Here is a 16,291-nt window from a genome sequence, read left to right as displayed (position 1 = left end):
TTTCCTTCTCACGTTACATGCTGATGTAGGAAGGATATAAGTTTTGTGTAGCCCTACCTTTTGCTCTTTCCTCCTAATTGAGGACTGTGAAGGTGAGGTGAGGTGAGGCAGGAGAACTTACTCATGTGGGTTTATTTTTTGTTAGATAATTAGGTTTGAAATTCTATTTCTTTTCTTTTCTTTCTACTTCAAGTGATTATTAATAAACTTTATAAATATAATACTTGGAGTTATTGATATTAATTTAAATCTTACATTCTGTTTCCTAATGGGCCAGGGAAGAAAAGAAATAGTTGGATGAAGAGAAACAGAAGCAGACAGGCTGATGAAAGAAAACAAAAGAGTGAAGGAAGAGAAGAACTATCTTCTGCAATTTTACACTACCCAGAGGTCTTGGTCTCTTATAAGCTTCTCATTAACCTCCTACCTCTTGTCTCCACTTCTCACTAATCTTACTACTTCCCTTTAGGAGAAAAAAGAATAGTTCTCCTAGAGCATAAAATAATATAGTCAAAAATCAGTTTACTCATTCAAAATTTCTGCTAACAGTTTCAGAGAAGTCCCTAACTCAGGCAGCTTGAGCTCCAGTCGCTGCAGCAGCAATATCTGCACCCACAGCCGCATCCTCAGCTGCCTCTGCGCTGTGCAATTCTCATCGCCAATATGTCCCTTTCCAACAAACTGACCTTGGACAAGGTGGACCTGAAGGGGAAAAGGGTCATCATGAGAGTGGATTTTAATGTTCCTATGAAGAACAAAGAGATAACCAACAACCAGAGAATCAAAGCTGCTCTTCCTAGCATCAAATACTGTTTGGATAATGGAGCTAAGTCTGTTGTTCTCATGAGCCACTTGGGCCGGCCCGATGGTATCCCCATGCCTGAAAAATACTCTTTGGAGCCAGTGGCTGTGGAGCTCAAATCCTTGTTGGGCAAAGATGTTCTGTTTCTGAAGGATTGTGTGGGTCCAGAAGTGGAGAAAGCCTGTACTGACCCACCTAACGGTTCCATCATTTTGCTGGAGAATCTCCGCTTCCATGTAGAAGAAGAAGGAAAAGGCAAAGATGCTTCTGGGAACAAGATCAAAGCAGATCCAGCCAAAGTAGAAGCCTTCCAAGCTTCCCTCTCCAAGCTGGGGGATATCTATGTCAATGATGCTTTTGGTACAGCTCACCGTGCTCACAGTTCCATGGTGGGAGTGAATTTGCCTCAGAAAGCAAGTGGTTTCCTCATGAAAAAGGAGCTGACTTATTTTTCCAAAGCCCTGGAGAGCCCAGAGAGGCCATTCTTAGCCATCTTGGGTGGAGCTAAAGTAGCAGACAAGATCCAGCTGATCAACAATATGCTAGACAAAGTCAATGAGATGATCATTGGAGGTGGGATGGGTTACACCTTCCGCAAGGTGCTCAACAACATGGAGATTGGAACTTCTATTTTTGATGAAGAGGGGGCCAAGATTGTCAAAGACCTGATGGCCAAGGCTGAGAAGAATGGTGTCAAGATCACCTTGCCTGTTGACTTTGTCATAGCGGACAAGTATGATGAGAATGCCAAGATTGGACAAGCCACCTTGGCCTCTGGTATCCCTGCTGGATGGATGGGTTTGGACTGTGGCCCTGAGAGCAGCAAGAAGTATGCAGAAGCTGTGGCCCGGGCCAAACAGATTGTGTGGAATGGACCTGTTGGAGTATTTGAGTGGGAACCTTTTGCACAGGGAACCAAAGAGCTAATGAACAAAGTGGTGGAGGCCACCAGCAGGGGCTGCATCACCATCATAGGTGGTGGGGATACTGCCACTTGCTGTGCTAAATGGAACACTGAGGACAAAGTCAGCCATGTGAGCACCGGGGGTGGGGCCAGTCTTGAGCTGCTGGAGGGCAAAATCCTCCCTGGGGTGGCTGCTCTGAGCAATGTCTAAAGGTTAGCGCTTTCCTGTCTGCTGGTTCCCGTGTACAACCCATCAAATTTGAACTGTCAGTACTTCCTGTCCCTCTCTCATGGCCATTAGGCAAGTTTCTCCCTCAAGACTCAACCAGTGGCCAGAAGATGGGATAATGAGAGCCCCAGAAGTAACTCAACTCCTCTTGTTTCCTGGGTGTGCCTGTTGTCTAATCTCACTTGAACTTACTTAGTCTGTCTAAACTATTGTGGTTTGTAGAGTATAATATATGTATATATTTATATTTTGCCTTTAGAAAGAAAAAAAGCAAAAGCCGCTGTTAGCCATACTCTCTTGAAATAGTTTGTTCTATTCAGCTTTGTCAGCAGCTGTTTTTGTCATTTCCCACACACAGTATGGAAACAAGAAGAAACTCCAGTTTGAGGGGAAAAGTCAACCTGTTAAATAAACATCTCATAAAAGTGCCAGCTCAAAAAAAAATTTTCCCTAATGACTCCCTTATAAAAAGAACCTATATCTTCCAAAATGTTTATAGCAACTCTCTTTGTGGTAGCAAAGAACTGGAAAATTGAGGGGGTCTTATCCATTGGGGAATGGTTAAGGAAATTATGGTATGATTGTTATAGAATACTACTGTACCATAAGAAATAATAAGCAGATTAATTTTTTAAAAAACTTATAAAGAATTACATAGTACAATGAACAGCAAAAATGAATAGAGTAGAACAAGAGAGTATATAGCTACAGAATTAATACTTGAAGAGTAACTTGTGAATGTCACTTTCAAGAGAATGAACTGAAAAATGGAAACAAGTAAGACATAATCTATATATACATATGTGGGGAGGATAGGGATAGGCTGAGATACTTGTAAATAAATTCTAATGATAAGAAAATGAAAAAATAAAAGTAGTGTCCAGAAAATTAAAAAAAATTAACCTAATTGGTTCCTTCTTTAAAAAAAAAACACAAACCTTTAAAAATCAATAGGCTCATTAATTTACTTATTCAATGCCATACCTAAGTACCAAGAAACTTTTTTATTGGAATTGAAAAAATAATAACAAAGTTCATTTGGAAGAACAAAAGAGCAAGAATATCAAGGGAAATAATGAAAAAAATGTGAAGGATGGGAGTCTAGCAGTACCAGATCTTAAACTGTACTATAAAGCAGTGGTCATTAAAACAATATGGTACTGGGGGCAGCTGGGTAGCTCAGTGGATTGAGAGCCAGGCTTAGAGACGGAAGGTCCTAGGTTCAAATCTGACCTCAGACACTTCCCAGCTGTGTGACTCTGGACAAGTCAGTTGACCCCCATTGCTTATCCTTATGCCTTGGCTCCAAGACAGAAGGTAAGGGTTTTAAAAAGGGAAAAAAAAACTAAAGAAAAAAAACAACAATATGGTACCAGATAAAAGAGAGAAAGGAGGATCAATGGAATAGACTTGAGGTAAATGCCCTCAGCAAGATAGTATATAATAAACCCAAAGATCCTAGTTTTTGGGACAAGAACCCACTATTTGACAAAAACTTCTGGGAAAACTGGAAAACAGTAAGGGAGAGATTAGGTCTAGATCAACATCTCACACCCTATACCAAGATAAATTCAGAATGGGTAAATGATCTGAATATAAAGAAGGAAACTATAAGTAAATTAGGTGAACATAGTATAGTATACCTGTCATATCTATGGGAAAGAAAAGAATTTAAGACCAAGCAAGAAATAGAGAATATCACATAATGTAAAATGAATCATTTTGATTGCATTAAATTAAAAAGATTTTGTACAAACAAAACCAATGCAAACAAAATTAGAAAGGAAAGAACAAATTGTGGAAAAAATCTTTAACAAAAACCTCTGACAAAGGTCTAATTTCTCAAATATATAAGGAACTAAATCAATTGTACAAAAAATAATCAAACCATTCCCCAATTGAGAAATGGGCAAGGGACATGAATAGGCAGTTTTTAGATAAAGTACATAAAGCACATAAAAAGTTGTTCTAAATCTCTTATAATTAGAAAAATGCAAATCAAAACAACTCTGAGATACCCCCTCACACCTAGGAGATTGGCTAATATGATAGCAAAGGAAAAAAATGTTGGAGAGGATGTGGCAAAATGGGGACTAATGCATTGATGGTGGAGTTGTGAATTGATTCAACCATTCTAGAAGGCAATTTGGAATTATGCCCAAAGGGCTTTAAAAAACTGCCTTCCTTTGATTCAGCCACACCACTGCTGGGTTTGTACCCCAAAGAGATAATAAGGAAAAAAACTTGTACAAAAATATTTATAGCTGCATTCTTTGTGGTAGCAAAAAATTGGAAAATGAGGGGGTGTCCATTGATTGGGGAATGAATGAACAAATTGTGGTATCTGTTGGTGATTGATTACTATTGCGCCGAAAAGTATAATGAAGTGGAGGAATTCCACATGAAATGGAATGACCTCCAGGACTTGATACAGAGCAAAAGGAGCAGAACCAGGAGAATATTGTACACAAAGAGACTGATACACACACAAGGTGGCACAATCGAACATAACGGACTTCACTACTAGCAGCAATGCAATGATCCAGGACAATACAGAGGAACTCATGAAAAAGAACATTATCCACATCCAGAGAAAGAACTGTGGGAGTAGAAACATAGAAGAAAAACAACTGCTTGATCACATGGTTCTATGGGGATATGATTAGGGGTGTAAACTCTAAATGATCACTCTACTGCAAATATTAATAACATGGAAATAGGTCTTGATAGAAGATGCATGTGAAATCTAGTTGAATTGCTCATTGGCTATAGGGTGGGGGAGGGAAAAGGGAAGGGAAGGAGTATGAATCATGTATCCATGGAAAAATATTCTAAATGAATTAAATAAATAAATAAAATTTTAAGAAATCAATAGGTGCCAGGATTTTTTTAAATAATGGTTTTGCCCTATATGCATTGGGCCTTGATACTAAAATGGCAGAGTTTGGTAGCCCTGAGGTGACATGGCCATCTTTATCTAAATGACTTTCTGTATAAAAGGTATAAAACTTCCTTAAAGCTACCTAATAGTTGTTTATTTTTTCTTCCTTAGACATCTCATAGCGTTTTACATACATTTCCCCTGCTTTTGCCATGTTATATTTTTATTTTAGTCATGAGCCTACCCTAATCACCAAAGCCTGATTTCCCTAAGAGCTAAGGTTATATTACATTCATTATTTTATCTTCCCAATAAAGAAGAGTACTTTATACACAGCAGGTGCTTAATAAATGATTGTTCAATTGAAATTTCTCAACAAAATAACATGTGGAAGAGGAGTTTAAAAAAAGACCAGGTCCTCTTCTTGTCTTAGTTAAACCTGTTTGAAATAGCTAAACTATGGCCCTAAAACTTTTTGGGATTAGCTGTAGCAGTTACTCTTCCCCCAGCTCTTCCCCACCCTCCACTTCCCAAAGAAAACCAAACATATAAGGATTTGGAAGTGATTCCACTTCAGATAAGGCTATAATGAATAAAACGCAACCAAGATGCAAAAATAACAATGATATGTCAATTATTATCTAAAAAGAGAATATAAACCAGAAGATCTGTGATTCCTCTGGAAAGTATGGAAAACAAGATTGCAGGGAAGGCCTCTAGGTAGTGACCCTATAGAGAGAGAATTGTCAAGAAACCTAGAACTAATATCCTGTGAATTCAGAAAGGACTAGGAAACTGTTAAAGAAGTCAGAAATTTGTTTGGCTATTTTATCATAAGATGACATTTTTTTTAGAGCTAGGACGGCTAAGGAGAGCTATACCTGAAGAAAGGAGAAGTTCATTAAGAATATTACTATAGACAAAAAAAGTATTCTTCAGTGTAGTTGGGGGGGGGTTGTATTTGAAGACAAATTTATGTATTTTCTTTTGTCAAATAATGTAAACTTAAAACCTTGTGAGTTTTCTTTTTAGCCCTAACAACCAGAAAACTTTTGGCCAAAATGCCCAAGGATAGAAATTAATTTATCTTGGACACCTTGGTAATATGTACTCTTCTGCACTGGGTTTCTATTCTTTTGTAAGGAGGTTACCAAGCTTGAGTCTTGGTATAATTATGAGGAGTGAGATGTGTGGTCCAGAGAGGAGAGACATTTATTTTCCATTGACTAAGGATGTGCAAAAAACATCTCTGGCCAAGCCTTTAAATGTGAATGTTCAGGTGACCTAAGAAAAAAAAATTAAAGCTGAAAACAATAAGAAATATTTCATCTATTTGAGCTCATGTCAAACTATGTTGAGTCTGGACTTAACAATTTTATCTAACCTTTAAAGTAGTCATTTCCCAAGTTTCCCTCATCTTCTAGTGACATGGTTTTGACCTTTCAATGACTAATTGATTAAATTTGACCATAATGGACATAGAGGGATATGGGTACAGGAATAGAGGAGGTACACTTGGAAATTCACATTGTAAAAAATGTATTTTTTTCTCAAAACATTCAAGAAAAATTTGAAGAAATTAAAAAAGTTAGGTGATCTCTAAATCCTTTTCCCAACTAATGTCAATGTTTTCTAATTTGCAGAGGACAACATATTCAGTGCTTTGTAAACATAAACCATGACCTCTAGAAGCTAATAATTTTAATGCATAAACAACATAGGCAGGGAATACAGAAGCCATGTGGTTTGGAGAAGAAAAACACTTTTACTCTGTGGTTGGTTAATCCAGGAAGGGAGTTGGAAGCTTGCCCAGGAAACAGGTTTTCCCTTTGTATCCTTGACAGGAGGGTTGAGCTGCTAATATTCAAGATAAAATGTGTGCTAAAGATGATAGTTTAAAGACTGAACAGGAAAATCGGATTTTAGTAACTATTGGTGTTCAATATGCAAGCAGTGTACACTTACGAATAGGCTGTGTTCCAAAAGTTCACTTCTAAGCTACTTGTTGGAAACTCAGATGCATTTTCCCAGAGGAATGTTCTAAATGTCAATTAGCCCACATGAGCTTATTTAATCCATAACACAGCTACAACTTTAGATCTCAGAGAAACTTTCTGAATCTGACGGATGGGGAAGGAATGAAATAGTTGTCAAGACAGCAAGGTAGTTCTGGTAGTGGGGCAATCTCCATGCCGGCTTAGAGCAAAAGGTCCAGTAGCAAGAAGGTGGGAAGAGTTGAGCTAGGGTCTCAATGGCTGAGGACTCTAAAGCAATCAATAAATCAACAAATATTTCTCACATCATTCAGTTATTTTTCAGCCATATCCAATTCTTAATTGACCATTTTTGGGTTTTCTTGGCAAAAATACTGGAGTGGTCATTTCCTTTTCCAACCCATGTTACAGATGAAGAAACTGAAGAAAATAAGGTTAAGTGATTTGTCCAGGGTCACACAGCTAGTCTGTATCTGAGACCATATTTGAATTCATGAAAATGAGTCTTCTTGACTCTAGGCCTGGCACTCTATCTCCTGTGCCACCTAAGATGCCTGCCATATATCCGGACACAGTTAGATGCTAAGAATATAAAGAAGAAAAACACCTAGTCTAAGACCCTTAAAATCTATCAGGGGATGTTAACTTATATATACAAAATAAATTAATAAACACAGAATAGAAATATTAACTTAAATATATATATATGTGCATATACAACTTAAATTAATAAACATAAAATAGCTACTTTCAGACAAAGTGGAGACATGGTAAGTCACACAGAAACCCCAAACTCCCACTTCTACTACAGCATTGGTATAGAATAATGACAGAAATCCAAATTGAAACTCAGTAGAATCCATGGACACTGGAAGAAGAGTCTTGTTGAACAGCACAAGCTAAATAGAACTGAAACCCACAAATGGGGAAACCCAGATTGGAACCCTGACTGGGGAAGCCTCAGGAAGTACAGACACCAGCCACCACTCCTCTGATCAAGAAAATACTAGGTGAGATTGAAGACCATCTAGAATCATTATAGAGGAAATGGTTGGTGTAGGGGTAGAGAAGCAGCAGCCTATGATTAGAGAATTCCTTGGAGACAATGCAAGAATACCCAAGACTCTGACCATAAAAGGTCTATGGGGGAAACAAAAGACCAGAGAAACCTTATAAGGAACAGAAGAGATAACCACCAAACCAAGAAGTCCTTTGGGGAATGGAAAACCACCCAGCACTCTGATTATGGAAGGCCCTGAGAAAAGACAAGACCTAACCAGCACCCTGGTTGGGATACTATAAGGAGTAATGAGCAGAAGACCACCCAATACCTTTGAAAAGGGAAGCCTCCAGGGGCTTAGAAACCACCTGGTATCTTAATCAAACAGAGCCAATCTCAGTGATCTGACTGGTGCCCCTTAATCCTATTCTGAGCACAGACATCCTAGTAGAAGAGACGACCAGCTGCACGAGCCAAGGAAAGTAATGTCAGGACCAAACAAGGCTTCTCCATTTCATCTATCAGTGTAGGAGGAGGCAAAGTGGTACCAACTTTCAGATGAAGATCTGAGGCATGAAAGATGAGTAAATAGAACTAGACACCAAATACTAATGAAGGAAATATTATGGGTCAAGAATTATTCAAGAGAAAAACTCAGAGAAGAATAACCATAACTACGGACAAAACCCTAGAGAAGAAGATGGTTTGGCAAGAAGGACTACAAGAATGCCTAGAGGAAATGAAATAAATTATAAATTAGGCAAAAACAATGATATGAAGAAATGAAAGTAAAATTGGAAATTCTATTGGCTTACAACAAAATGTGGTAATTTGTACACAGGAAATGGATTCCCTGAAAATTACAGTGCTAATGAGAATAAAAGCTATGGACTCACACTTCTCAAGAAGGATATGAGTCAACTGATTCCCCTCAAAGAATATAAGGTTCTTGAGGACAGAAGTGTATGCAAGCATGGAAATAAGGTGGGAGAAGTGAGCATCATTTGAACTCCATTTTTATCTGTACCTGGCAAAGGAGGAATGAATACTCATACACACAAACACACACACACACACACACACACACACACACACACACACAGAATTTGGTTTAGAAATACATTAAATTCAAAAGGGAAATAGAAGTAAACTTAAAGAGAGGGAAATTTACTAGAGATGGTAGCATCAAGAAGGGAATAGTTATTAGCAAAACAAATGTCAACTTCAAAGGGTGGATTATGAAGGAAGGATTAAAAGGTTAAAAAAAAGAAAGAGTAAAAAAATTATAGGGTCTGGGCAAGGATAAGAGAAGAGAGAATGGAATGGAAATTAATCATTTCATTCATATATCACTAATGTTGATCCTCTTTCCCTAGTGATAACTGGTCTTCTTTTACCATTGTCTTCTTCCTTGTAAAGCATCAGGCAAAAAGAAAACCGCATGGGCAGTATCAGCGTGGTATAGTCAATGAGATCACTAAGAGTCAAACACAACTGAGTGACTCAACAACAACAACAGAATACTTGAAGACTAACTTAAAATATTATTGATTTAATAAAAGAGGCAACAAAACTATAATAGCTGGTGAGTTCAATGTACTCTTTTCAGAATAAGAAAAATCTAATAAGAAGATAAATAAGAAATATGTTAAAGACCTGAATGTAATTTTTAAAAAGTTAGATATGAGAATTCTCTGGTGAATACTCAATAAGAATTGAAAGGAATAAGCACATTTCTCGGCTATAATGGCACCTTTATAAAAACCGACCATGTGCTAGAGCATTGAAATCTCATATACCAATGCAGAAAAGCTGAAATATTAAACATAGTCTTTGTTGACCAAAATGCAATGAAAATCACAATCACTTGAGTAAAAGATTCAAACTTACTTGAAAACTAAAGAATTTAATCTTAAAAAAAAATTGGTAGTTCAGAGAACCAGTGATACAAACATCATATATCCCCATTAACAAGAGAAAGAACAGATCAATGACATAAGCATGTAACTAGCACAACTAGAAAAACAATAATTTTTAAAAACCATAAGTGCCTAAATGAAAATCTACAAGTCAAAAAAGTGATTAACAATATTGAAAGTAAAAAAAACTCCACTCTAATAAAATAGATAGATGATTTGTTAGTCTTATTAAAAAGAAATGGGAATATGAAATAGTATATTAAAAAATAAAAAATGAAATGTATAAAAATGAAGAAATAAAGTGAATTAATATATTTTACTCAATTTTACATAAACAAAACTGATAATTAAAATGGATGAATATTGATAGAGATATAAAAAACCTAGATAAAAAAATCAAGAAGTTGAGGATTTCAATAACTCAAACCCAAAAATAGAAATTAAAAAAGACATATCAGATATTCTTAACTTTTTTGGGGAGTCATGAACCCCTTTGGCAGTTTGATGGACCCTTTCACAGAATGTTTTAAAATACATATTCTAGATTACAAAGAAAACCAATTATATTGAGTTTCAGTTGTCCATCTGTATATATGTAGAGACATATAATTACATTTTAAAAAACAAATTTATGTGCCCTTAGTTAAGAATCCCACCCAAAGGACATACTAGAGAAGAAAATGGCAAACTGCTCCAGTATCTTTGCCAAGAAAATCTCATGGATAAAATATGAGAGTCACATAGAAACAACAAGTTATCCATTAGAATATAAGTCCCTGATGGCGTGTAATTGGAAATCATGTACCTTTAAAACTACATTACCCAGGAGCACACTGACTTCCTGTCATTATGGGCTGATGTGGACAGGAGATAAATTTGGTGGATTTCTGAGTCTAGTGTTCTTCTCTTGTAATGAGGGCAGCTGTGAACACAGGACTTTTAAACAGGTAGATCAGGTTGAACATGTGGTTTTATTTTGTTACCTTTTTATTCCTTTACTTCTAGTGATTATAAATAAATCTTATAAAATATTTAAAAAAAAGAATCCCACCCAAAGTAGGAAGAGATAAAAAGAGAAATTACATTCAAAATACCTACAGAATACATACAATATTTGCAAGTCCACCTACCAAGACATTATATAAGCCAAACCACAAAATACTCATGAAAATAAAGACAGACCTAAATGATTGAGAAATATTAAGTGTATAAAGCTGGATTTTGTCAAAATGTGTCCAAAATGGCAGTATAGACTAAATTTATTCAGTACCATCCAATCAAATTACCAAGGGATTGCTTTATAAGAAAGAAAAAAATGAAATTTATATGGAAAAACAAATTAATATTTGTTAATTCCATATTTTGATTCCCATGAATATCAAAGGAAATAATATAAAAAATGGAAAGGAAGGCCTACTAGTTAATAGGTCTGAAACATTTATAAATCAGGAATCATCACAACTATATGATAATGATTTTAAAGTAGAAAAGTTAATCAATGATATAGAATAGGTATATGACATAATGAGGCAAAGGAACATAGCAACATAGTGTTCAATAAATCCAAAGATCCTATCTACTGAATTAAATATTCAGTATTTGAGTGAGGGAACAAAAATAACAGTGGGAAATCAGGAATGTAGTCCGGAGGAAATTAGGTTCATTAAGTTCATAAAGAATACATGACCTAGATGTAAAAGGTTGCATCATAAAAATAAAAATTATGTGAGCAAGGAAGGAGAAATCCTTCACAAATGTGGATAAAGAAAGAGATCATGAACAAAGAAATGACAGATAAGATCACAGGTTTTTTTAATGAATAATTAATCTAAAGTCTATCTCATAAACAAAATAAATGCAGTCAAATTTAGAAGATAAAAAGCTAACTGTGGGGGAAAAAAGCTTTCATATATATATATATATNGCAAAGGAACATAGCAACATAGTGTTCAATAAATCCAAAGATCCTATCTACTGAATTAAATATTCAGTATTTGAGTGAGGGAACAAAAATAACAGTGGGAAATCAGGAATGTAGTCCGGAGGAAATTAGGTTCATTAAGTTCATAAAGAATACATGACCTAGATGTAAAAGGTTGCATCATAAAAATAAAAATTATGTGAGCAAGGAAGGAGAAATCCTTCACAAATGTGGATAAAGAAAGAGATCATGAACAAAGAAATGACAGATAAGATCACAGTTTTTTTTAATGAATAATTAATCTAAAGTCTATCTCATAAACAAAATAAATGCAGTCAAATTTAGAAGATAAAAAGCTAACTGTGGGGAAAAAAAGCTTTCATATATATATATACATATATATATATATACATATATATATGTATGTATGAATGAACATGAATCTTCCCCAATGGGGAAATGGCCAAAGGATATGAAAAGGCAATTCTTTTTTTAAAATTTTATTTTCCCAGTTACATGTACTAAAAATGTTCAAATATGTTTTTCAAAATTATAAGATCCAAATTGCCTCTCTTCCTTCTCTCCCCACACCAGGAGATGGTAAACAATTTGATCTGAATTATACATGTATCATCATGAAAACATACTTCCATATTGGTCGTTATTGTAAGAGAATGCCCACATAAATCCCTCCCTCCAAAAAAATTATAAATAAACCAAAGTGAAAAATAGTATGCTTTGATCTGCATTCCAGTTCCAAAGGTTTTTTCTCTGGAGGTGGAAAGCACTTTTTTCATTAGTCCTTCAAAATTGTCCTGGATCATTATATTGCTAAGAGTAGTTAAGTCCTTTACAGCTGATCGTTATACATAATTGCTGTTATTGTGTACAATATGTTCCTGTTTCTGCTTTTAAAAGGTAATTCTTGAAGGAAGATAACAAAGCTATCAACAGCCATCTGAAAAAATACTCTGAATTACTACTAATATGAAAAACACAAATTAAAACAACTCTGAAACTTTACCTCTCATATATCATATTGACAAAGATGACAAGAAAGGAAAAATGACAATTTGTGGAAGGGCAGTGGGAGTATTGGCACACTAATACACTCTTGGTGGGTCTATATATGGTTCTAAAATTTCTGAAAAACTTTTTGAAACTCTACAACCTCCAAATTACTAAGCTTTGCATACATTTGATCCAATGATACTACTCCTAGATTGACACCCCAAGGAGATCAAAGATAGAGTGAAAATTCTCATAAGTAAAAAAGTGTTTCTAGCAGAGATTTCTACTGTGGAAAAGAATTGGCATCTAAGGTGGGGGACTGTCTATCAAATGGAGAATGGATAAACTAATTATGGTATGGAAATATAATGACAAATTATTAGACTCTAAAATTGATGATAGAAATGGATTCAGAGAAACCTGTAAGGAATTAAATGAATTGATACAAAATGAAGTGAAAAGGCTCGTGAGAACAATTTAAATAATAATATTATAAAGAAAAAAACTTTGAAAGACTTAGGAACCCTTAACAAAGCACTGATGAACTGCTGCTCCAGAGAACCTATGATTACCTGTAACCTGACAGAGAGGTTAGAAGACTCAAGAGAAAGAATGATTTATAAATTCTGGATATGACCAATGTGTGAATTTATTTTTCTACACTGCTTATTTGTTACATGAGAGAATTCTTTTAAAAAATGCCATAGAGATGTTTGATAGAAGGAGGGAGATGAGCAAAAGTGTTGCTAAAAAATAAAAGTGAATCATTGAAGTGTTTTTAAAAAAAATGGAAGAGAATATAAGGAATTTCAGAAGATAAACAAATAAGACACCTTTGAAACTTCAGTATTGAATTTATTGTATTCTTTTTTCAATGCAAGCTAAACATAACAGAGATTTGTTTCATATACATTCTTTTTTCTGTTCTGTATATGTGGAGATGCTCACTTTTGCAAAAAAAAATTTGTCAAATACAGAATAACACATTTTTAAAATTTTCAAGATAGTTCTTGGATATAAGACAATGAGCAAGGAATATCAACTGGAATGGTAGGGAAATGGAGGTATTGGTGACTATTTAGTATATCAGAGTCCTACTCTTAAGTTGAGGGCTTCCATTAGCATATAACTTACTTTATACAAAAACAAAAACAAACTCACTATGGTTTAAAGCTATAAAATGTCTATTTTTCTTAAGAAAAAAAAATAAAAAAGGAAACACCCTGTGTCCATACCTCTCAAGCTTCCTGTCTTTGAGCTGAAAGCATTATCTAAGTTTTAGTTTTAAATAACTCTTTACTCTACAATGGGAGAAAGGCACTTTGCTTCAACTGTCAGTTTTATTTCTATTTTATGTAGCTGTTGACCCTCAGTACATCATCAATGTGTGACAAGATTAAATGACCCTTTTTTACTGTTCCACTTTCTCTATTGATGACATTCTTTGGAGTTCTCCTGTTTATGTTGGGCTGTCTCAAGGATTGAGAGTTTATTTATTTTTTAAACAAATGTCTTAAAATTGATCCCAAGTATCTTTTCCAAGGCAGAAAAATGGTAAGGGCTAGTCAAATGAGGTTAAGTAACTTTTCCAGGCTCATACAGCTAGGAAGTGTCTGAAGCCAGATGTGAACCGAGGACCTCCTGTCTCCAGCCTTGGCTCTCTATTCTCTGAGTCACCTAGTTTCCTGGGGTATGTTTATTTTAAACTAGAATCATAATGTCATGGAATGTAAGAACTAGGAGGGCTCTGAGAAATCGAGTTCAACCACATCATTCTGCATTTGAGGAAATCAAGACCCAGAGTGGTAGGGCAAGAAGTGATTTGCCCAAAGTCACAGAGTTTGTGGCTTAAACTAGAAGCCACATCTTCTAGACCACTAAGTGGTGTATGGGTACAACTCCTTTACTTGGAGTCAGGAAGACCTAACTTCAAATCTACTCTCAGATACTTATGAATTTGTGTAAAATTGGGTGAATTACTTAACCTCCCTCAGTCTCAGTTTTCTCATATAATTTGTAAAATGGGGATAATAACCATAGCATCTCCCTAACATGGTTATTAATATTATCATAAATACTAATAATGTTAGCTTCTTTATAGTGACTGATATGTGCCAGGCACTTTGCTAAGAGATTTAAAAAATATTATCTCAACATGCATCATGTAAACATGGAAAAATATTCTAAATTAATTAATTAAAAATATATATTATTTCATCTGATCCTTAGAACAACCCTGAAAGGTTTGGCTTTTTTTCACTTGTTTTTTCAGTCTATCCAACTTTTCATGATCCCATTTGGGATTTTCTTGGCAAAGATACTGCAGTGGTTCACTATTTCCTTTTCCAGTTCCTCATAAAGATGAGGAAACTGAAGCAAACAAGGTAAAGTGACTTGACCAGGGTCATATCATATAACTCTTGAGTATCTAAGGCCAGATTTGAATTCAGGAAAAGAAGCCTTCTTGACTCCGAGATTGGCACTCTATCCATTGTGCTACCTAGTTGCCCTGAAAGGTAGATGCTATCATTATCCTCACTTCTATAAATAAGGAAACAAGAAAATAGAGCTTAAGTGGCTTGCTCAAGATCTCAATTAGTGTCTGAGATCATATTTGAACTCAGATCTTCCTGACTCCAGGCCCAGAGCTTTATATTTTTAAAACATTTTTCAAATTTAATTTAATTTTTAAAAAATTGTTGATTTACTTGTTTGTTACATATGTTTTGAGGATGAAATATAATTAGACGTGTAAAGTACTTTGCAGACTGTAAAGTTCTACATAAATTAGGCGTGAATGATCACTATTGTTTTTCAGGGAGAGATTTTTTTCAAACCCCTTCAAAATGCTGAATAATATTCCTCCACATTCAGTGTCAGGACAGCATAAACATCAATAGTGTATTTGCTTTATAATCCTTTACTCCTCTGGATTAACTCCGTAGGTAAGGCTTACTTTTTAATTATCAACTAGAAACAGTTTAAAAGTCCTCAGTTTTTTCCCACTCAATGCTATATATCATTTTAAGAATTACTAATTCTTGGGCCAGTTTGGAATGGGAGTTTTTTTAATGTCAAAAAGGAAAATATTTATCTATTTATAATTTAGCACTTAGTTGGAATCATAAAATCTCCCAGACAGAAGGACTTTAGAAATCATGCAACCCAAACCTGGCTTCAGACACTTCCTGGCTGTCTAGTCCTCACTGCTCTTCTACATTGGAACCAATATTCAGTTTGAATTTTAAGACAGAAGGTAAGGTGTGTTTTTTAAGTCATGTAACTTTCTTTCAAAGGCACAAATCACTTGTTCATCATCCATGTCTAATGGTTATCCAGCCCTGCTTTAACTCTTCTAGTTACAGTGAGATCTCTATTTTGCCAAGTAAACCCATTCTGTTATAGGACGGTTCTAAACATTAAAAGGGGCAGCTAGGTAATACAGTGGATAGAGTTCCAGGCCTGTAGTCAGGAACACTCGTCTTCCTGAGTTCAAACATGGCCTTAGACACTTACTAGCTATATGACCCTGGGAAAGTCATTTAACCCTGTTTGCCTTAGTTTTCTTATCTGTAAAAGAAACTGGAGAAGGAAATGGCAAACCACTCTAAGAAAACTCAAAAGGGAGTC

At 35.3% G+C, this 16,291-nt stretch overlaps 1 protein-coding gene across 1 annotated transcript; it reads left to right on the top strand.

The window, feature by feature from the left end:
- The first annotated feature begins 631 nt into the window (after positions 1–631).
- LOC123245642 (phosphoglycerate kinase 1-like) lies at positions 632–2,836 on the top strand. The gene has a single exon (XM_044674612.1). The coding sequence runs from the start codon at positions 664–666 to the stop codon at positions 1,915–1,917; it is 1,254 nt and encodes a 417-aa protein (XP_044530547.1). The 5' UTR covers positions 632–663; the 3' UTR covers positions 1,918–2,836.
- The last annotated feature ends 13,455 nt before the right edge of the window (positions 2,837–16,291 follow it).

This window comes from Gracilinanus agilis, chromosome 4 (genome assembly GCF_016433145.1).
Source record: "Gracilinanus agilis isolate LMUSP501 chromosome 4, AgileGrace, whole genome shotgun sequence".
NCBI lineage: Eukaryota > Metazoa > Chordata > Mammalia > Didelphimorphia > Didelphidae > Gracilinanus > Gracilinanus agilis.
This window is presented reverse-complemented; position numbering and strand designations above follow the sequence as displayed.

Excerpts from the sequence above, each read along its gene's own strand:
- LOC123245642 (XM_044674612.1), top strand. The coding sequence starts at position 664 with ATGTCCCTTTCCAACAAACTGACCTTGGACAAGGTGGACCTGAAGGGG.